A 23,382-nucleotide genomic window follows, 5' to 3' on the forward strand; every position below is an offset into this window, starting at 1 on the left:
TAGTTACGATTTTGAGTTTGTTAGGAGATATTTACGATAGTTTTCGTACATTGATATACGAGTTGGTGCTAGCTGGGTATTGAAAGTATAATAAAGACATTTTGAAGGCAAATGGTCACATAAGCATGGGTTCTGGGAATATCCGGTACCTGGTTCGGCGGACATTTTTTGTGCCTTTTGTTAGGCTCAGGCTTCATGCGGAACATCGAATCACATCGCTTTGATAAAATGAAATTGATGGAAGTACAATGGTGTCAAATAGCCACTCCAGTGTCAGTCGCATAAAATCCGGTACCCGGATTTAGTGGCCCATTGATGATTTTAGGGTACATAAGGTAGTTAATTTATAATGAACCGTAAAACGGGATGATTCAGCACAAAGCAAAGCAAAGCCATGGGTATAAACGTCGTCTTGAGAACTTGACCCTTCTTTATCGACAGACTTCGCAGCCGGTTATTAGAGTACAGGATAATTACGGGGCTAGTGCAACGATCCTACTGACTCTATAGCAGCACCTCCCAGCCGAGATTCGAATATACGACGACTGGCTTGTTAGGTTAGCATCATAAGATGGTTTTTATTCCAATGGTAATGGTTGCTTCTAGAACGCATTATTAGTTTGATATATGTATTGTAGTTTTCAGAGCCATACGATTTTGTTTGGATTTGGTTCCAAAATGTCTCCATTGTACTTCCATCAATGTCTTTTGATCAAAGCGATATGATTTGATGTTCCTCATGATGCATTATCCCAAAATCCAAAGAATTCCCCTGAACCAGGTACTGGATGTTCCGGATCCGATAGTGATGTGGTCATTTGCTTTCAAAATGTCTTTATTATACTTTCAATAGTTTCATTTTATCAAGATGATGTGATTTGATGTGCCGTAAGATGAATTATCCTAAAATTTAAACAATGTGTCGCGAATCAGGTACCAGTGTTCTTCCGGCACCGATGTTGAAGTGGCCATGTTGGTCCAAAATGTCTCCATTACTTCTATTAGTCTTATTTCATCAAGTTGATGTGATTCGAAGTCTGCGGTACATCAATTGATGCCGTTGATTGATGATGAATGAATTATTTCAAAATACAAAACGAAATCTAATTAAAAAGAGAATGAGAGCAAGCTCAAATATTTTTTAATGCATTAGGAAGGTTAAGAGGTTATACTATACACAGTTGAGAGGACTAAACCTTTTAACTGATTAACGTGGAAATTTGAATACATGTTACGGCAACAGACCAAAAAAAATAATTTTAACCTTCGATTAATCACTAGAAAATATTTCCAGAAAACCTGTATTAAATCAACAAATCGTAAATATAACCTGTTTAAAAGTTTCAACTAGATCGGTTTAGGTTTTTTCGAGAAATCATGCTTATCGACTTTGGAAACACAGTTTTGAGAAACTCGCTTTCGCGATTTGCGCTCTGACACGAAACAATCAGCCAAAAAAGTATTCGGACAACAGTGCACAATTTTTTCTCTTGATAATATTGTTCAGTATTTTTGCAAAGAATCTGTTCCAATCTGTTTGGGATAAAATTAACGTATTTCCAAATATTTCTGTGTGAATTGCTGGCCATTTTTTACAAGACTTCGATTTTAGTCATTTTGATTAAAAATCAAATGATTTCTTATTTTAGTTTTGAAATAATCTAAAGAGATGTTCAAACGGGTTCAAAGCTGGACTAAGTGCTGATGTTTTGATAATGCTAAGACAATTGTAATTATGGTACCGACCGCTTACAATGTATATTTAGATTGTTTAAATTCATCATCCCGGTACAATATTAATGTAGCATACAACTATAAGTTTACTTTAATATGTTATCACGGAACAGAAGTGGAAGTGGAAATCCAAACACGCACATGCTACTTTCTACAGATACTAGCGAACCTGGCGGTAGCGAGTCACTTTTATCCACGAAAACACACGAACGTATACGAATGCACACAAAAGCATGTGAAAGCTGCTATGCGATTGACAGCGAGCGTTCTGCTTATATTGCTATTATTCGCTTCTATACGAAACCTTCCCAAAAGAAAAATAAACACAAAAAAGACTTTGTTACCAGTTTTGATCGCCGAATCGTTCGGACTTCCACTTCTGTTCTGTGATGTTATTCTTGTTGACTTTTTCGGTGAGAAAAAGTTTATTTCAGTTTCGCTTAAGGTTGTTCAGATAATCGAATTTACACTTAGTTCTATCCAAAAATATATAAACTTGTTACCTGAGAGCTTTTAATAAAATTTATTGCGGTCGAATCTGTTGAATCTAAATTGGTTTGTGTAAAAAGCCAAAGCCATGGATTTATACCGTCTCTAGACATTGCCCTTCTTTATCGACAGACTTCGCAGTCGGCTGTTAGAATACAGGAAAATTGCGTGGCCAGTGCAACGATCCTACTGACTCTAACTAGCAAGCCCCGCCAAGCCGAGATGGCTTGTTAGACCAGCATCGTACCTCGAAGCTAACTAGGCGATGCTAACTGGTTTGTGTATGTGACATAAAATTGGTTTGTGTGTGTGACGCCTATGCTTGTATATGCATATGTACATGCGTGTATACATATATACGCAAACATAGTGACAAATATATTTTGTTCTTGTCGAACTGAGTCGAATGACAGTCGCCATTATGGCTCGAAGAAGCTGGATACATAAATGCATATCCAGCTTTTTACATGCCATAATGGCGGACGGCGTTCGTAATATTTGGATAGCATTTTTGACATTTCCTAAATACATCGCACGTTTTCTTTCCGCACGTTCCTTTAGTTTTAACGGGAACGTGCGGAAAGAAAATGTGCGATGTAATTACGAAATGTCAAAAATGCTGTCCAAATATTACGAACACACTAACACAGATTATACGGTTCGCCATTACGGCTCGTAAAAAGCTGGATAAAATTATTGAAAAATATTCTTCTTTACGAAGAAAATGCTCACTTATGTTAAACAAATAATATTTCATTCAGATTTTCATGTTTCTATACCCAGCGATAGGATGCTTCTTGAAAACTGCTATCCAAAATAACAGCATACCCTGTGAAAAAAAATATCAATCAATCCGGCAAGAGAACAACTCACGTGACTTGTGCTCTATTGTGATAATAGAAACGATATTTAGATAAAATCATGCATTTTCCATTTTGGACTTATGGCCAACATTTTGCATCAAATACTCCTATGTGCGAAGTAAAGCTGAAATATTTAGACGAGTTGAGGAATTTCGTTTAGACGAGATTTTGAATGACAAGTGCACTCAAAACAAGAAGTCGTCAAAGTTCTTACTTATTGGTAGAGTTTTAGACCAGAGCGTAGATGCCAGGTTTTGCTCGAACGATTGTTCGAACTTCCACTTCTGTTCTGTGCCAATTTGGTATCTGTGCTTAGGAAGTACGCCAGAAAGAGTGACAAACCCTCCTCGTCCCAAAAAAATTCCCTACGAATGCGATTACACCTAGTCAAATTTGATATCTGTGCTTGGGAAGTACGCAAGAGTGCAAAACCACCCCTCTTCTTCAACCGATGTTATCGTTTGAACATTTAACCTAGCCCAATTTGATGTCCTGAAAGTGAAACGTCATAGAACAGTGAGCGATAATCCTTTCTTTTTGTTAGATTGTATCCATATTTAGGTACTGCAAGAATTTGTTCGGAACTGTTGTCTTACAAGGAAACAGGGTTGAAGGAATATTTGTGCATGTGACGTAACACAGCAATTCTCAAAGCGAGGAAAATCAGCGACTCTTTTATCGGAAAATAGTTTTGAATGTTTCATTTGCTGCTTTGCGTCAGTTAGTTGCCTGCAATTCTTTACATAGTTTCAATAGTCAAGCATTAGGTTTAGATTACATTGCTTCGAAAGTGATGGACAAGACTAGGCAGGAGGGATCTGTAGTGATGTCAATGTTTATTTTACCGTCAACTTAGTTTGAGGCAGTCAGGTACAAAACATTTGCAAACAACTTTAACTTACTTATACCGTGGACCTCCGTTCGTTTGACCGTTTTTAATCTGAACACTTTTTAATTTGAACCCCGTTGGTTTGCACGACGTGCAAATTAAAAATGGTTCAAATGTCATTCTCAACATGGCATCATTTGCCTTCGCAGACAATGCACATAAACACGATTTGTTTGTACTGATCTAGCGTGTTTAATCCTAGTTTAATCAGTTTCACATTTCGTTTCCCAACGATTACGATAGGAATCCGATCGGAGAATAACATATTCGCTGCTTGCAACTACCAACTAAACGAGACTAAATCATACCACCAAAACTATAACAAAGAGCAGCGCGGCCAGTTCATACAAGTTTCAGCATATTTAGGGTTGCTAGTTGTTCAAATTAAAAACGAACCCCGTTAGTTTGCATAAGGAATCGTTCTAACGAACGGGGGTCCACTGTACTAGTAGCTTTCAATCATGAAAATGAATAAAACCATATAATTTTTTTTGCTTTTTAATGGGGCTTTCAACCGGTGCACAATGGGGAAAAACGAGCTCTTATTCCCAAGAATTAGAAGCCGCTAGTTTATAATCTTACAAGATACCTATTCCCATGTAAAAAATTGCAGAAAATCGATTGGTGATGGTTTCATCCTGCGCAGACTTCGGGAAGTGGTCCATTTTGCTCTATTATCCCCAAAAATCACGATAAATGCTAATCTATACCTATAAAGAAGGATTTCTGTCTGTCTGTCTGTCTGTCTGTCTGTCTGTCTGTCTGTCTGTCCGTATGTTCCTTATAGAATCGAAAACTACTGAACCAATCGGCATGAAAATATGCATGTAGAGGTTTTTTGGGGCCAGGAAAGGTTTTAGTGATGGTTAGAAACCCCTCCCCCCACTAAGAGGGGGGGCCCCATACAAATGAAACACAAATTTCTGCATAACTCGAAAACTAATCAAGCAAATAGAATAAAATTTGGCATGTGGGTGTTTTCCGTGACAAGAATTTATTCTATGGTAATTGGAGACCCCTCCCCTCTTTATAAGGGGAATTATAACTCCTCTCCTCTTTAAAAGGGGGGGCTTCCATACAAATTTCCTCATAACTCGAGAACTAATCAAGCAAATGGAACCAAATTTGGCATGTGAAGGTTTTTGAGGGCAAGAATATTTTATATAGTAAATTAGGACCCCTTCCCACTTTAAGAGGGGGGGCGCCTGTACCAAAGAAACACAATGTTCTTCATAACTCGAGAAGTAATTAAGCAAATGGAAATAAAATTTGGCATGTGGGTGTTTTTGGAGACAAAAATCTTTTCTATGATGAATTGGGACCCCTCCCCGTTTTAAGAGAAGGGGATCCTATACACATGAAATACAAATTTCCTCATTACTGAAGAACTAATCAAGCAAATGGAACAAAATTTGGCATGTGAAAGTTTTCGAGGGCAAGAATATTTTTTATGGTGAATAAGGACCCCTCCCCACTTTAAGAGGGGGGGCTCCTATACAAACGAAATACAAATTTCCTCATAACTCGAGAACTAATCAAGCAAATGGATCAAAATTTGGCATGTGAAAGTTTTCGAGGGCAAGAATATTTTTTATGGTGAATAAGGACCCCTCCCCACTTTAAGAGGGGGGGCTCCTATACAAATGAAAAACAAATTTCCTCATAACTCGAGAACTAATCAAGCAAATGGAACCAAATTTGACATGTAAGTGGTTTTGGACGCAAGATTTTTTTCTATGGTGAATTGAGACCCCTCTCTTCTTTAGAAAGCGAGTTATGGCCCATCTCCCCTTTAAGAGGGTGGGCTTCCATACAAATGAAATGCAAATTTTCTCTTATCTCGAGAACTAATCAATCAAATGGTACCAAATTTGGCATGTGGGAGTTTTAGATGGCAGAAATTTTTTCTATGGTGAATTACGACCCCTTCCCCTTTTAAGAGGGGAGCTCCTCTCCCCTTCAAATTTCCTTATAACTTGAGAACTAATCAAGCAAATGGAACCAAATTTGGCATGTGGGAGATTTTGGAGTCTTGAATTTATACTACGATAGTTTTAGACCTCTCACCCCTGTGGTAGGGGGATATGGACTCTCATACAAATAAAACAGAAATTTTTGCGAAACTCAAAAACTAATCGAACTCGAGAAATTCGAGACTCTTCCACAAAATATTAGTCAATACAAGACCACAAAAACTATCTATAGTAACACTAGATCATTCAGGACGAGACGGTCGCGAGTGTTGCCGGTGACCCGCCGTCGGAAGCGCCGCCCACTGGGGGGCTTGCAAAACTCGAGATTGTGACAAAGATCATCCGAGATTCATGATTTATGTACAATACAGGTTAATTTGTGGCAATACGAAGTTTGTCGGGTCAGCTAAAAATCAGTTAAATAATAAAGAAACTTCTTTGCCGCCCGTAAAATGAACTCAAATAGCTTCCAAATGTTGTCAAAACGTCAGAAAAATCAAATCCCATCCTTTCGATACTGTGCGAAATGCAATTGGAATTTGCCCACTGTGCGCTGGTTGGTTCGCCGCAATGTAAAAAAATTATCGCAAAAATTTGGATTGCTCAACTTGCAGCACAGTCAAGCGATTTTAACATAATAATTGTTTGATGTCATCAAAATACATATGAGATTTGAGGCGCTATTAACATTTATTAAAAAATAATTGAATTTTCTCAACCTGCAGTTAGTTTCAACAAATGATGCATGTAGCATGTACGTGTGGCGGTACGATTCCCAATTCTTTGCCCATCGTGTGAAGAACTAGAAACCTTTCCCAGTAAATTTAAACATACGTCGCATTCGCAAGTAAACCCAAAAATCCAATAATTGATTATTGTTTTTCAATTCGATCTGCTCGCTTCTGCTCTTGTACTAAAAACAACCAATTTACCGGTGGGTGAATCTGATTCGTGTTTGTTTGATCACCATTGATGTCGTCTCGTGTGCTTTGTGAAGCGTAGGACTTTTCTGCCTGGTTTCCTCTGAATGGATGATTACAGTCAGAATGAGTCCGTTTGCCGTTTGCTCAAATACGTGTGTATGTAGTCATTTTAGTTTTTAGCGGTTTAGAGTTTCACTTAATTATTTGTCGTTGATTCTATAATAAAACGCACTAAAGTATATTGATGAAATTAGGACAAAAATTATGGGAACTGCTGAAAATATAAGAAACGAAAAATAAATTAAAACAGTTCATATCAAACAATAACAAATGGTAATGAACTAATTGATTTAATGCAATGCAGCACGTGCACATTTCGTATAACCAATTGCAATGCACGGCTAGATGTTTCCAGATTAGTGAATCGTCTATCTAGTATGACAGGTTTCACGGGAATCTCTAAGGATAGGGTGCACACCAAAGTAAAACAGTTCAACGAACCGTGAATCGTACGTCATCAGGTGAATGAAACACACATGTTCGTGTGCTAAATTGGAGCACTATGCTTTCCCTTCTATTTCAACTCGAGTCGCGTACAACTCACTAGTAGTGAGCCTGAAAAGAGGTGAATTTTTGCATTTACCTTCATTTGCAATGGGTTTTCAATTTGTTCACCTTCCATAATCCTCTTCGAGCGTCAAGTGGATACGGAAAAGTGGCGGCAGACAGATCAATAGAAGCACAGTAGATGATGGTTCAATCGAATAACGGAACTTTTCATTCCTGGCTCTGATTCATAAAAAGGCGAAATTGACTTTAGATTTTTCATTTAAAAAAATTTGACTTGCGAAGCCATCGTTCCAAAGCTCAAAAACCCATCATATTGGATTGAAAAGGTTTTTTTTATAATTTCCAATAGCAATGCAAATTTGGCATAAAAATCTCCCTGATATTTCTTCTTCAGCTGCGCTTTAGTATGATGCTTCAACTGGAGGACTGGTTGCAAAATTTTTCATAATTTTGTAATTTGTGCAAAAATCCTGCAGCCAGCTACGGTAAAATTCCAAAAATAGTTTTTACGATGAGACTGCATCAAATGAGTGTGGGCATAACAATCGCTTAAATGCTCGCCCTAGTTAGGTACACATAGCTGGCGCCTCGATGTCCAGCGGGCAATTAACTTCACGAAGCTTCTATCATGGTTGAAATGTCGAAACGGGACTATTCGTGTCATTGCAGGTACCGTTTTTTTAATACTCCTGGTCTCCCGTTTATTTTATTATCGAATATTTGGTAAAATATTGTTTTCAATTTTGTTCTTTACGGCGTGGCATTTACGGTTCGAGTACGTGCTTTGTAAGGATATTAAACAGCACATCGAGTAAGATAATAGATATCACACGAATGATCGGAAAATATTGACGGTTAGATAGGATGGCAGCTGGCAGTCTCCTTCCTATTTTTTCGATATCATGCGAAAAGACGAAGCAGAATTTCACTTTAACATTCCAACCTGCACACCAAAAGTTACTGAGCGTCCCAAGGGGCGAAAGATTGAAACAGAGAAGTTACAAGAAAATTCACTTTCCTACTTTGTAAAATTACTTGGTGATGTTGGTACATATTGCGAAATTCTAGTTGATAGATAATCTATGTGTGCGGTCTAGCCAAGTTGGCAATGCCAATTTTTAATCATTCTCATTTCATGTTGCGCTGAACCAACTAAACAACTTTGCGATGGTGTAGTGATAGGATGAAATTTCATCACATTAATTACGTTTGATTTTGCGTGTTTGCGAGTTTCTACGAAAGTTAGGTACCACCATTAATTAAGTTTGCTTGGCTTTAGTAAGCAAAAGTTTTCTATGGGACGGTTCTTAACGTATCTAACGTTCAAAGGATTCCCTATAGAGAAACGAGGAACATGAACAAGTGTCGAATTAGCCAATTTGTGTGAAAGTTTGCTGTGCTTGTTTAGCAAGCATGTATCGCTATAGTTGCTGCAGGGCTGCAGGTACCAGCTTGTAAGCACATAATCACGTTTTTATCTAGGCAGCAATAAATCAAAATTGATTTTGTGTTTATTATTGGAGCTAAAATAATAGGTGCAGCAACCTGCTAGAAAGGTCACAAAAAGTATGATAAAAAAAATTATGGACCACAACCATATAATGCTTTGGAATAAAAATGCAAAACACTTGTTCAAAACAATTTACGGTGCAGAATGAATGGGAAATTTCAACGTAAATGAAAGAAGAATGAAAGAACACGGCAAACACAACAACTCTTCATGACGACAGAGTATGTAGGTCCTAATGACATCTTGGTGTGCACTTTCCTATACACCAAGGTTTTTTTTGCGATGTTCTGAAAATATACGTATATTTTAAGCGAGTAATCCATACCTGCCTTGATCCGTTCATCCTGACGGTACTCTGACATCGTTTGCGCTTTGCATCGTGTGCAGCATGAAATGGTATGTTTGGTTCACTTCTATAGCACTTGCTTCCGACAACTGCCGGCGTGGTAGATAGAGCTTATGCATGCTTAAAGCTAAATTGCGTTATGCAGAAACATCAAGCTTCTATTCTGTCACCGTCATACTCATCAGTGGGCACTACTTCGCTGGGTTGCGCTTTAAATTGAACATCTCTGAAGCTGATATAAAATGGTGCTGCTTGAATTGAAAATTGACTTGTGAATATTAAGAGCACCGCTTGTGGCGATTGAATGTGCTATTGCTTGCTGTCGTAGATTGCTGTTTTCAATCAGACGAAAATGGAGCGAAAATTCGACCTAGAACTTGCAGAAGAATATTGGGAAATAACAATCTACTGTGCATAAGTTGGGACATCAGCTGGAAGCCATATTATTGTTAACGTTTTGTGTGCTTAATAAACTATCAAATATGCATTTACGTCAAAACCAGCTGGTTTAACAAAAATCATTTGACATGTACGTTAGGCATAATGGACAATTATAGGCGTAATAGACGTTAGGCATAATTTTCAATATTTCGCTTTTTTACAAATACGCACTTGACTCAATCATCGCTGCATCATAATACTATGAGAACCTGGGCCGCCCGTTTAACATAAATGCATTTGGCATAACGTCATTCGTCATAAAAACATCGGCATAAACATAAGGGACCATTTGACAGAAAAGCATATGGCATAACGACTTTTTGGCACAATTTCTAGAGAAATGTTTTATGACTTTACTCAGACCAGTCAGAGCTAGACGAGAGCAGAAGGTCGGCAAGCCGCCATTGGAAATACCCACTTCAGGTGCAGCCCCCCTACAGAAATCACATCTGTCTAGGTTTTTTTTTCGATTTCTTAGGTCTACTGACTTTTGTTAGTGTTCCCTAACCCTCTCCGCATCCACTCACCGAGTTTGTACCGAATGGTCGAATAACAAATAACCGAAATGGTGGTTCAAACCTCCCCCAAGAGAAAAATTGTTCTACACTTTCAAGCTTGAAATTTCACAGCCATCAGCTTAGAGCAGGGCTCAATAACACTCCACAATGAAGCAATGAAGCTTCGGTTTGAACTGAAGCCGGTTTCAATCTGCGTCATTAAAACAAGTTTCATGTCACCATGACTATCGGTTTGAAAGCTTCATTTTCACTTTCCAATCAAACATTCAGTAGTAGGTCAGTAACATTTAACGCAAATGAATTGATTTTGAGTAACGTTTCCTACAATATAACGTATGTAATATTTAACCTAGTCAACATCGGCAAATCGTGTTCGTGCCTGACTTTCAGTTGTCGTCACTTAAAACAGTCACAATTTCAACTGGCGCTTGCTTGAAACATTCTGTTCAACAAATGAGACCAGTCTCTTCATGTATGATGCGAAGGTAAAAGCGCATTAGCGTCTTTTATCTGTTTTGACTATTCCGGGTCCTGGTTTAGAACACAAGAAAATTTGCGGGGCTGGTTGTATGATCTTCGTCCTCGTCATCAGCAGCTTAGAGCCGGGGTGGTTCGTGCTATTTTAAGCTTCATTCAACTCGATCTTGGGTTATTCGTCGCCCATTTCCCTGGCGTTTCTGAAGTTGTTGCCCACCGTCCACAAGGGCGCGTATGACCTCAGTGCGCATTGTCAAATCCCGAAAAACTATCAGTCCAGAAGGGGGTTTATACATTGTCAACTTCGTACAGCGGCTTATTCCTCTTGATCGTGCCGTTTTACGAAGTTGGCTTGATGTCCTGCTTGAATACGTTGCTAGATCTCCTCATTTGTGTTGCTATGCGTGGCCACCAACGATCCCACATACACGAGCTCATCTACCACTTCTGGTTCGTCGCTGCCAACAATTGCCGTCCGCGAAAAGCGCACGTTGCTCTCGTTTGAGCGATATTGAAAAGCGTGCAGGATAAATTGTTAGCTTGTTTCGACCCTGGCCGCGTCTCGAAGAGGCTCGACCCTATAGGCTTTTACATTTTATTTACTGGATATACTCAGCAATAGTTAAACCCAGAATTACTTATGCATCGCTTATCTGGTGGTCGAAAACAAAACAAAAAACGGCTCAAATTAAGTTGAACAAGTTACAAAGGCTTGCTACCACCTCCATAACAGGAGCTATGAGTAGCACTCCCTCTAAAGCCTTAGAAACTAAACCCTTGCACAGAAATGCAGTGCAGAATACAGCATACACCCGGGCAATATTACAATAGATCAATAATGTTGTGGTCAAAGTGATAAGCCCATACAAAAAAAAGCCTTAGAAGCTCTACTCAATCTGCTTCCTCTACATCAATTCATCCAATTGGATGCTATGAAAAGTGCTTTGAGGCTCAAGCGACCCATGAGGTTCTTCGATGGTGATCTCGTTGGACATTTGAGTATTCTCAAAGAGTTTTCCATAAATCCCTTAATACAAATGAACGAAGACCATATACCTAAGCGTAACTACTTCGATCACAAATTTCGTGTTCTTGATTTTACTCGTTCTGATTGGAATGCCAGAGAACCTAACTTTCGCTCAGGATCACTGGTGTTCTACACAGACGGATCAAGACAAAATGACATGGCAGCTGCTGGTATAACAGGCCCAGGGATTAACGTTTCAGTTTCAATGGGAAAACATCCCACTGTATTTCAAGCAGAAATATATGCAATACTAGAGTGTGTATCATTCTGCATAAAAAGAAACTACAAAAATGCAAATATCTGTATTTGCTCGGATAGTCAAGCAGCATTGAATGCTTTAAAATCAAAAACTCACACTTCTTAACTGGTGTGGGAATGCATAAAACTGTTGGAAAAACTTTCCTGTCGCCATATGGTCAACCTCTATTGGGTCCCTGGTTACTGCGGAATCAAAGGGAACGAAACTGCTGATCAATTGGCAAAGAAGGGGTCATCCATGCAGTTCATAGGACCCGAACCCTTTTTTGGACTATCTTCATGTGCCCTTAAAATGGAACTTAGGAATTGGGAAAAAACTAAAGGTACCGTCTAACTGGAATATTACCTCGAATGCCCGGCAATCGAAACGTTTTATAGAGCCAAATGCTCTTCAATCACAAAAACTATTAAACTTAAACTATCAAAATCCGACTTGTGCACATACACCGGTTTGATAACAGGACATTGTCCTTGTAAGTACCACCTGAAACTCATTAGTAAACTTAATGAAGCTAACTGTCGCTTTTGTAATCATAAGATTGAAAGCTCCGAACATTTGTTGTGCGGCTGTGTTGCGCTATATCATAAACGACGTAGATATCTTGATAAGGGGCTGACTCAGCCCTGCGATATTTGGAATGCTGCTCCTAATCAGGTGATAAATTTCATATGGAATGCATCCCCTGATTGGGATAAATGCCGACAGTAGTTGAGGTGGCTCATCAAATTTTGATATCTCACTGATACGACACGGCATAAATTAAAAGAGGACACACCACAATAGATCAAAATAATGGTCGCGGTGGTAAGCCCAACACGGGAAGAAAATGGACTTTTACAGCCTCTCCCAGCCGAGATTCGAACACACAACATACCTCGATGCCAACTGAGAGGCAAAATTTTAACATTGGTCTGATTTTATTTCAATTCGATTTTTTTTTGTCAAATGAAGAACACTCAATTTCAACCTAAATAACTTTTAACTGAAAATAATTTCCCATTTCTCAATATTTAGTGAACGGGACATAACACTAATAGTTCTTACAAACGGATAGTTCACTAAATATTGAGTTATCGGTTCTTACGTTGGCATAAAAATAGTTTTTGTAGTGAAATTTCCCATTTCTTGAATAAACTGCTTAAGGTTAGGCTGTCCGATTTTTTTTTTGGAAACCCCCCCCCCCCCTAAGAAAATTTTCTGGCTACGCCCCTGCCCAACATCCATTATGCCTATCGTCCATTATGCCTAACGTATGTATGCCTAATGGGGTACTCTCCATCGAACCTTCGTCGAACCCAGCAGTCTCATTAACATCACTCGGTCCTGGGTTGCCATTCGCCAATCGCCTAAACACTTGCTACGCAAGCATCGTCGGACAGTTTACGTCCAGCAGCTGCGAGATCTGCTATGTAGTCGTCTGCCCCTTTCGGATTTCTTGCGAAATATTGTCTTTACTAACAGTTTTTTCCGCTTTCTCGCTACGTGGCCACCCATGTACTTTTCGCTTGAACCGGGTGAATCGGCATCTTGTAGATTGTGAATTTTGTTTCAATTGTCAGATTGTATGACTTTAACTGGTTACGCGCAGTGTTGCGAAGCCCACACTCATGTGGTCTATTTTTCTCACACACGCGTACTCATTCTAACAAACATGCCGGCTTGAGCATCCCTTTAAAACTACCGCTCTTATTTCGTCATGCAGTGCAACAAGTTTTTACGCGTATGTGTTTACCTAACAGCTACAGTTGTCGCTCGTCGTTGCAGCCCGATTTGCTGATGCCGATTACATGCGAGGGCTCGCGCTCCCGTCTGCGAGTAGAATCGTGGGCGAAGCTGATGAAGAAGACGAAAAAGTAATGCAAAATTTGTATGCCAGTGCGCCACCAGCCTCACGGGCATTTGATTCCCCGAAAGTTTCTTGCCTCGGGAATAAACCATGTAGGAAGACGATGTGAGAATGAGCGTGCGCGAGTGTGTGGGTAACAAAATATTTCACACAGCACCGGTCACACAGCTTTTTCTTTTACGCCTGCGTGTACGGCGTAATTGTTGAATGCTATTTTTCTCATACTCTTTCGCGTGTGAGTAGGCATGGTTGACTTCTCGCTCGATTTGCAACATTGGTTACGCGTTTCATAAAACTTTCTGTATTCAACGGCTATCCATCTCTTTAGTTCACGGCTAATTCGTAGATCACTTCAAAAGTATCTCCATTTTGATGACACCATCATAGGACCGGCACCTGAGGGATCGCACTTCCAGCACACTCCCTGCAAGCCAGCAAATTTCGTTTCATGAGAGTGTGTGATGACTGATGAGCCTAGTTCTCGAAGCTCCCTTTTTGAAACGCCTTACAAAAGCCTCTGTCACAGTTGCACAGTTAATGCCGATAATATCGATGACACAGATGACTTTGCAAAATATGAGGATGCCTCTTTGCACGCCTGTCCATCCATCCATCCATCACATCTTCTTGTGCTATGTTGATTAGTAGATTCAACTATTTGTCCCCTTGCTTCAAACCATCCAAAGTCACAAATAAGTCCGAGAGCCTATGGTTAGAAAACCATGTTCATTATATTCCTTCCTAACTCATTTGGCTTTACTGAATCGTACGCTGGCCTAAAATCTATAAACATGGATGGTGTATCTGCAAGTTGAGTTCTCGAACTTTGTCGACTATCCGGCGCAATGTGGAACTTTGGCCCGTTGTGGACCAAGTCTCAGCCTCTGGAATAAGACGCGAGAACTGATTCTACGGAAAAGTTGAGAAGGGTTATATCTCGATAATTGCTGCAATCGAGTCGATGGTCCTTACGGTAGGGCATGTGACATGAAACATGAACATGACATGATTTGAAATCCTTTCCGTGCTTCAATGAGAAAGGAAACTTGTTGATCTGAAACTTGAGGTCTGAAACTAGCTGTATGATCTCTGAGAGACATGAGATGGTCACTATTCGCTGCTATTTCGAAAGCTGAGGTTTTATGATATGCGATATGATGGTGCTGTTGTTATGCGATATAAATAAATCCTCGGGCACCAATCCATGGTATCGCATTTTATATTTTTTAGAATAATCATCTTCATGGGGTCGTACGGGACGGGGGAAGATGTCCCCATAATGTAAAGATTAAATACAATGAGAAAAGAAACGGCCCAAAATTTGTTCCTTGTGAAATACCAGATTTTCTTTAATAATTTCGACATTCAACTTCACAAAAAACAACTGTCTGATCAGAACGTCTCAAACCAACGATGTCGTTTCCAAAGGCTGGTTCACTTGCGCACTACAGGGTTTAAAATCAGAAAAATATAAAAAATAGTCAGATTCCGTTGTTGACCAGGGCAAAGTATCCATGCTGATCTCGATCTGTAGAAATATAGTTAGTGTAGGACAGTGTGCTGTGAAAAATCTCCGATAAGAATTCCCCTGAAGTTTCAAACTTAGCTTTTACCCTCTTTCTTAATCACCGGGCAGACGTATGATTTTTTCCAATTGTATGAAAATTTCTCCTGAATGAATGCCGGTCGAAGCCGGGTCGAATTGTTTCAACATAAACAGTACACTCAAGTCGCTTTTTACACGAAGGCACGAAGGATACGTTCTACGTAAATCAAAACCGAGTAAATTCCGAAATTCGCGTAAATTGCTAAATTTGCCGAAAAACCACGTAAATACCAAAATTCGCGTAAAAAAACTACCTAAAAAATCACGCGAATTGCAATACTACTTGTAAATATAGACTCCTAGAGCTAAACCACATGAATTCCAAAATTCACGTAAAAAGCCGAGTAGATACTGAAATTCGCGTTAAAATAGTCGCGTAAAAAACAAACCACGTGAAAAGTGACATCAGTGTATTCCGTTAGGGCCGAGCGGTGCTGATGATTTTAGCTTCTTTATTGCCGACATCATCGCGCTCTCAGTGATGCTGCTAAGGGTTCATGTCACAAACGTTTTCATGAACGAACGTCAAGGATTCCAAAATCTGATGACCTAAAATTCTATTATCCAACACTCTTTGACATTATGTACTCGGCAAAAAGATTGCATCTAATTTCGGGTGAACTAGAGGAGGAATTTTCGAGAAACGAGTTTTCATGCTGTTAAACCATTTTCATTCCGTTTTTCGTTCACGAATGTCTAAAACTTCTGCACGTGGTAAAAGTAGGCAGCACATGGTAACGGTTATAACTTCTATACCGGTTGATGGCATTAATAATGTCACGCTTGCTAGATCCACCCGGAGCTTGGTTGTGCTTTTTCGCAGCCCTCTTGTGTTAAGACGAGGATTACAGCGGGATAAAATGAATAAATGGTACAATTTTTCGCGTGTCTGAATTTTTTCGTGTTCAACCCTATACAAATGGGGTTACCTACCCCTAAATTAGTCATCGGTGCGCATAGGTTGCCAACGTCAGCTTCGGCTAAAAGTCATCGTTCCAGGATGAAACAGCGAGTTTTACAATTCAGCAAATTTAAAAATAGGTGTTTCCACTTTACTTTGAAGCTCACTACCATCGGCATCAGGATGCTATTTTATTCTCATCTTGACGATCCTTTTTTCTCTTTAGCTGGACGAGACGTGGAATGAAAATTAATTAAAATTATACAACAAATTGCTAAACAGTAGCGCATGTCCTGATTTTGTTCACGGCAGCTGTCTTTTAAATGTATGTTAAAGCTGACAAGAACTGACACTTTTATTTCATTAACTGGTTCGAAATTCTACGGAGAAAGTCAAGACAAAAAATCTCATTTTCATGCTGTCCGTTTGCGCAATACACATACCTGAAAGCTACGCTACTGCAACATTTTAATCGAATCCATTTATTCTCGGGAAACACACGAGTGCGATACAACCGGAAGAATTGTTTAACAGGATAAATTATATGTTGTGTATATTCCAAGCTTTATCCGTTTGCCTCTTCTCTTGTTTTGCTTTCAGTGGGACTTGTGAATGCTCTACCATTCATCGGATTCGGTTTCCTGGATAATTTCACCATGATTATAGCGGTAAGTATGCACTGCACATGTTATGTATAACATACGGGTTTACCATTTAGTGGCGAAATCCCAGAAATCCCTTCATGTACACCTGTTGGATTAGCTACCCAGTTAGGTGGCTGTAAATAATTAATGATTGTTTCGTTTCCGGTGCATTACCATTCCATTTCGCAATACCGTGTGTTGCAATGTTTATGCAAGCGTTAGAATCGATGTCGATGAGAAATTTTACAGCTTTTTCAAATGAATTGTCACGTATTTCGAGGTTGTTGTGCATTTTATAACCGTACGTAGTTTTCGTTAGCTCTTGGTCTCGTTCGTGCAGACAAAACTTAAACTTCTTCCTCAGTAAGTGTGTTTTCCAAAATGTGTTAAGATTACGTGCTCTAAAATTATTACCATGTTGAAGATTCACTGAGGGGGCTGCTAACGGCCATTTCTGACGCTGGACGATAAACAAAAACAAATAGTCACGCTGCAAGAATAGTCTCTTCCGTGTATACTATTTTTGTTGGTGACAAGAAAACGTGCTATTTTTTATTTGGATGAAAATTCACTGGAAAAAAGCAACAAATATGAATTTTTGGAATAAGGAACGTTGGACATCATTTGATTGTTAGAATTCGAAAATCGATGTTTGGCACCAAATACATTATGGTGAACTGTTATTTAATATGGATAATTTAGTATAGATTTTTTTAAAGCGGAGGCGGCTATCTGAAGTCGCCAGTCGTTATTTTTGGCTTTGCGAACTCCAAAATGGCGGAAGGTTATTTAATATATTGCATGAAAAGGCGTATCAATATGTTTTATAATAGAATGATTTTACTAATTGGTTTTATTGTTGGCGTTTTAGTTATCAGGTTTCTAGAAAACTTATCAAACTTACAAACACGTTTTAAAATTTGTGTGAATTTTGAAAAATTTGATAGTTTTATTCCTATTTTCTACATTTTCACCTAAATATTTGTTCTTTTTTCTGCTTTTAATCTTTCTCGGCCGTGTCTAAATTATATCGACAGAAAAAAAAAATAAGCTATCGATCCAAATCTGTGATTGGTTGATATACCCGAAACAAAACTTTACTACCACCTATGTAACCTACTACCTGAGTGCTCTTTCTCACCCGGGGTCCTTTTGTGTTCTCATCTTTTTGTCCCACAGTAACTTGTACATCTGTCATCGATGCGGAAATTCGCATAATACAATACAAATAAAACTTTTTTCTCTAAGTTAGACCTCCCCTCCTTCTCCTTTATTAGGGGCCATCCCTCGTTTTGGCAAGTCCCATATGCCGATTCCCTCACATTAAGGAACACATGCTAAATTTGGTGATGAATCGTTCAGGCGTTCCGAAATTATGGCGGTGGAAACAAAACGTACATACACAGTAACTTTTCTGTCAAACCGTCATCTTTCTGTGAATCTTGGCTCTACTGAGACTCGAAGTTTTCAAAGCATATCTGATGTCCCACAAGGAGGCAATTTTGGACCGCTCCTCTCCTCATTGTACTTTAACAATGTATGTTCAACACTTCTTTCCGGATGTAAAATTGTGCATGCAAATGATCTTATGCTACTTAATGTTATCCGCTCAGCTGCTGATTACGAAGACTTGTAAAAGCTCATAAAAAAAATTTCGAGTTGGTGTGCTAAAAACAGGCTAAATAACAGTGTTGCAAAGTGTTCGGTACTAAGTTTCACCAGACAGAAATCTCCAATTGAGTATTGTTATCTGATAAACAGTCAACCAATTCAACGGGAGTATCTTGTGAAGGTTCTGGTTGTTTTTTAGATTTCAGGTGCATTATAGCCACGCAATCACTAAAACATAGCCAAACTTCGGTTTCATTATCGAGTTACTAAAGAGTTTCGTGATCCTCATTGCTTGATAGCTCTATACTATACGTTAGTGAGCTCGATACTTGAAACAGCTGCAGTAGCTTCGAGCCTTTACACCGAAATCTGGTCCACACGAATTGAGGCAATACAACGAAAATTTATACGGTATGCCTTAAGAGGTTTGCCGTTGGTCAATCCACTCGAACTTCCGCCATACGAGGACCGTTGCAAGCTTCTGGAAATGAAAACTTTGGCGATAAGGAGAAGAGACTTGCGAGCGGTATTCATCGTGAAGTTGCTTTGTGGTGTAATTGATCCTCCGAACATCTGGCGAAGTTAAACATAACTTCACGCTACAGACTTTCTACGCCTACACTTTTCATCGGACGATGTATGGAGAAAACGAACCTATTCGTGCAATGTGTGTTTCTTGAGCCTACTTTTTTCTCCGCAAGACGCTTCGACCAAGGAGCATTCGCCGCCGCACAAATCTGACGATGTACATAACGCTAATCACAAACGGATAGCGGAGAGTGGCGTAGGCGTATGAACCACGAGTTGCAGGCACTACTTGGAGAGATTCCCATCGTACACCTGGCGAAAGTTGGGAGGCAACGGTAGGCCGGCAACGTCGCAAGGATACCGGACGACTGTACAGTGAAATCCGTTATCTTCAAGAACCCCACCAAGCACCAGGAATAGAGGAGCCCACCGTCCTCGGCTCGACCAGGTTGAAGCCGATTTGCGAAGTATTTAAGTATCGTTTGCGTAATTTAATGTAATGTGAATTTTATCATGTAGACTGACTAAGTAGTCAGATGATGTTAGCAAATAAAATAATGCAATAATCTTTTGGTTTGGGCTTCCCCTCTTGTCTCTTGAACTGGAAAAACTCATAGTAAAGCTCGTAGGGCTTTCACAGCTCTAACTTTATAGAGAGGGCATTCTTCGATTTGATTTATAAATTCAAGCATACGCAAGTTTACAAGCATGTGGTACCAGTAAACATCAAATCAAAAAGTCTTGGCGCTATAGTCCAACGGAATTTGGCTTTCAGATTTTTTGTTTGATTAACTTTGCAGCCAACTGTTAGCGTACACGACAATTGCAGGGCTAGAGCTGCAATTCTATTGACTCTAACTAACAGACCATCCCAGTTGAGATGTAAACATACGACGACTGGCTTGTTAGACCAGCGTTGTACCTCAATGCTAACTGGGACGATGGCAAGGAGATAGATATCATTAAAAAAGATTGAGAATAATAAAGGTCCTAGGTTGCTTCCCTGAGATACTCCAGAACTGTTAATAAAGCTGTACGACTGTCATGAATCACGTTTAATATGCGATTTGCGAAGAGCTGCGTTATATGTTGGCTCATTTGTAAATTTTGTCTCTTTGGTAGCTGTCTTTAATAGTATTGATACTGGGCTATGAGATCAACAGCTTCTCTCTACTGTTTTCTGTCCTAGGTTATTCGTCGCCAATTCGTAAGGCGTCTTGTCACTCGCAAGTCGGCTTGATTCTGGTTGAGCTATCTAGCACGTTGGGCTCCTCTATTTCCTGGGATGCCTGGAGGGAACAGATTTCGCTACAGTATCGCCCGGTATCTTTGCGACAGGTTCGGTTCACCGTAGCAACCATCTGTGCGATTCGAAAGGACCTGAGAGTATCGTCGAAACATGCTTCTTCTTCTTCATCATAGAGCCGGGGTGGCTCGTGCTGTTTCAAGCACTCGTCTCCATTCAACTCGGTCTTGGGCCACTCGTCGCCAATTTCCTAGTCGTCTCAGAAGTTGCAAATCGCTTTTGACCTGGTCGCGCCATCGTGCACGTTGGGCTCCCCTGTTCCTGGTGCCGGTGGGGTTGTTGAAGAGGACTATTTTCGTCGCACTGTCGTCCGGCATCCTTACGACGTATCCGACCCACCGTAGCCTACTAAATTTCGCTAGATGTACGATGGTAGTCTCCCCAAGCAGTGCTTGTAGCTCGTGATTCATACGCCTTCGCCACTCTCCGCTTTCAGTTTGTACTCCGCTAAATATCGTCCGCAGCACTTTGCGCTCAAACTCGACAAGGGCGCGTATGTCCTCCGTGAGCAGCGTCACGGCTTCAAGTCCATAAAGAACTAGCGGTCTAATAAAGGTTTTGTACATTGTTAGCTTTGTGCGGCGGCGTATTCCTGATCGTAGCGTTATACGAAGGGCAAAGTAGGCCCGATTTACCGCTTAGAAGCGCCGCTGGATCTCCTTACTAGTGTTGTTGACCGCAGTCACCAGCGATCCCAAATACAAGAACTCCTCTACCACTTCTAGTTCGTCGCCGTCAACGGTTACCGTTCGTGGGAGACGCGCGTTTGTTTCCTTTGAGCCTTTTCCTTCCATGTATTTGGTCTTCGACGCATTTATTTTTAGCCCAATTCTCCTAGACTCCGCTTTCAGTCTGGCGAAGATTGACTCCGCTGTCGTAAAGTTCCTGGCAATGATATCGAAGTCATCTGCAAAGCCTAGATGTTGGCTACTCTTGGTAAAAATCGTGCCTCTCGTTTCGATGCCCGCTCGTCGGATCACCCCCTCATGAGCCATGTGGAACAGCATGTAGGATAAACCGTCACCTTGTCTCAACCCTCGCCGCATCTCGAAGGGACTCGAGAGTGTCCCAGAGTTGCGTACGAAATACATCACTCGATCCAATGTAGCTCTGATCAGTCGCGTCAGTTTGTCCGGAAAAACGTGTTCGTGCATTATCTGCCATAGCTTGTCTCGATCGACTGTATCGTATGCTGCTTTGAAATCAATAAAGATGTGATGCGAGAGCACGTTGTACTCCCGACATTTCTGCAAGATCTGTCGGATAGTAAAAATTTGGTCCGTAGTTGCGCGAGCCCCCATGAAACCCGCCTGATAATTCCCTACGAAACCTTGTGCTATCGGTGACAACCGGCGTAACAGGATCTGGGAGAGTACCTTGTAGGCGGCATTTACCAGCGTAATACCGCGATAGTTGCAGCAGTCTCGCCGATCACCCTTTTTGTAGATGGGACAAACCACTCCTTCCATCCATTCCTCCGGTAGCTTTTCCTCCTCCCAAATTCTCGAAATAACCCAGTGTAGAGCATTTGCTAGCGTTCTCCGCCATGTTCATAAAGCTCTGCCGGTAGGCGGTCCTTCCCAGCGGCTTTATTGGTCTTCAGCAGCCCGATTTCTCGTATGACTTCTTGGAGATCAGGTGCTAGGACATTACTATAGAAACATGCACTTAGCATATCACTCGCTACAGGCGCGTCAGTTTATCCAGAAAATTGTTATAGTGAGTTATAGTGAAATTGTTAACTCCTCGCGCTCGATTGTATCGTATGCTTTCCTGAAATCCACGAAAATATGATGCCAAAACATCTCTGTACATTAATTTCCAGTTGATTCCAGCAACATCAATTTTCAAACAGTTTCACTAACCGGTGCAATTCCTTACGTTCTTCCATTGATTTCACGACGATAAAGACGGTAAATGCAAGTTTACAAGCAAGTGATATTAGCAAGTAGTTATCATTAAAAAAGATTGAGAATAGTAAAGGTCCTAGGCTGCTTCCCTGAGGTGCTCCAGAATTTTTAGTAATGCTGTACGACTGTCACGAAGTAAGTTTGATATTTCATTCGTGGTTAATCAGGAGTGAGCACCAAGTACCGTGACTGCTGGTAATTCCACGCACTGAAGGCACAGACATTGTTATGATTTGTGTAAGAAATTCAAATGGTAAGTTAGAATAACCATAACTTCACCATCGGATAGGATTTTTAGTCCTTTTTATGAGAAAAATATGAAAGTTGGTGTAAAGTTCCAATAAACAAGACCAAAATACTTCAACCGGTTTCGTGTCAGTGCACATGATTCTGCGCACTAGTTTATGACTTGATTATAATTCCGCTCACACGCGTACATAATTCCGCGCACTATATTTTTTTCGTAATAATCACATCCTTCATCAATTGTAGAATCATCGTTTCAAAAAAAAAGAGAGAAGATTACTATCTTCTAAAAATTTCTTATAATAATATGCTCTAAAACTTCGTAGAATACATCAATGCGTTATACTGAAACTGAAGAAAAATAAGTTTTATATTTCACTTGTAGATGGATTAATTAAAAGTTGATTTCCATCAAACGATAGATCTAAAAGATCTAAAAAATCTAAAAGATTACAAGAAACTTTTGCAAAGATTCCACAAACCTAAAAGTTTTTCTACTCAAAACTCTATAGTGCGTGCTTTTCATTCCGTAAGGTACTGACCGGAATCCTGAAAATTTAGCAGATTTCCGTACTGAACAACCTTATTTGATTTTCTTCAACGTGTCTTCAAAATATTCTAACAATGATGCTTACTCTGCTGCCGTTTTTTCCCCGATATGATCCTGCTGCATCCGCGCGGAATTATAAACAACATTAATTTATCTGCTCTTAATTCCGCTCACAACAAATCTTTAAACAAAACAAACAGAAAAATGAGTTATTC

General features: G+C 40.0%; 1 protein-coding gene across 1 annotated transcript in view; it reads left to right on the top strand.

Annotated features, from left to right (window-relative positions):
• The window catches only part of LOC128744169 (transmembrane protein 65), a 63,332-nt gene that overhangs the window by 34,607 nt on the left and 5,343 nt on the right, over window positions 1-23,382 (top strand). Inside the window, exon 4 of the mRNA XM_053840980.1 lies at window positions 16,973-17,040. Coding sequence (XP_053696955.1) covers window positions 16,973-17,040 — 68 coding nt within the window. The remainder of the gene's footprint in view (window positions 1-16,972; window positions 17,041-23,382) is intronic.

Source organism: Sabethes cyaneus, chromosome 3 (genome assembly GCF_943734655.1).
Source record: "Sabethes cyaneus chromosome 3, idSabCyanKW18_F2, whole genome shotgun sequence".
NCBI classification, from domain to species: domain Eukaryota; kingdom Metazoa; phylum Arthropoda; class Insecta; order Diptera; family Culicidae; genus Sabethes; species Sabethes cyaneus.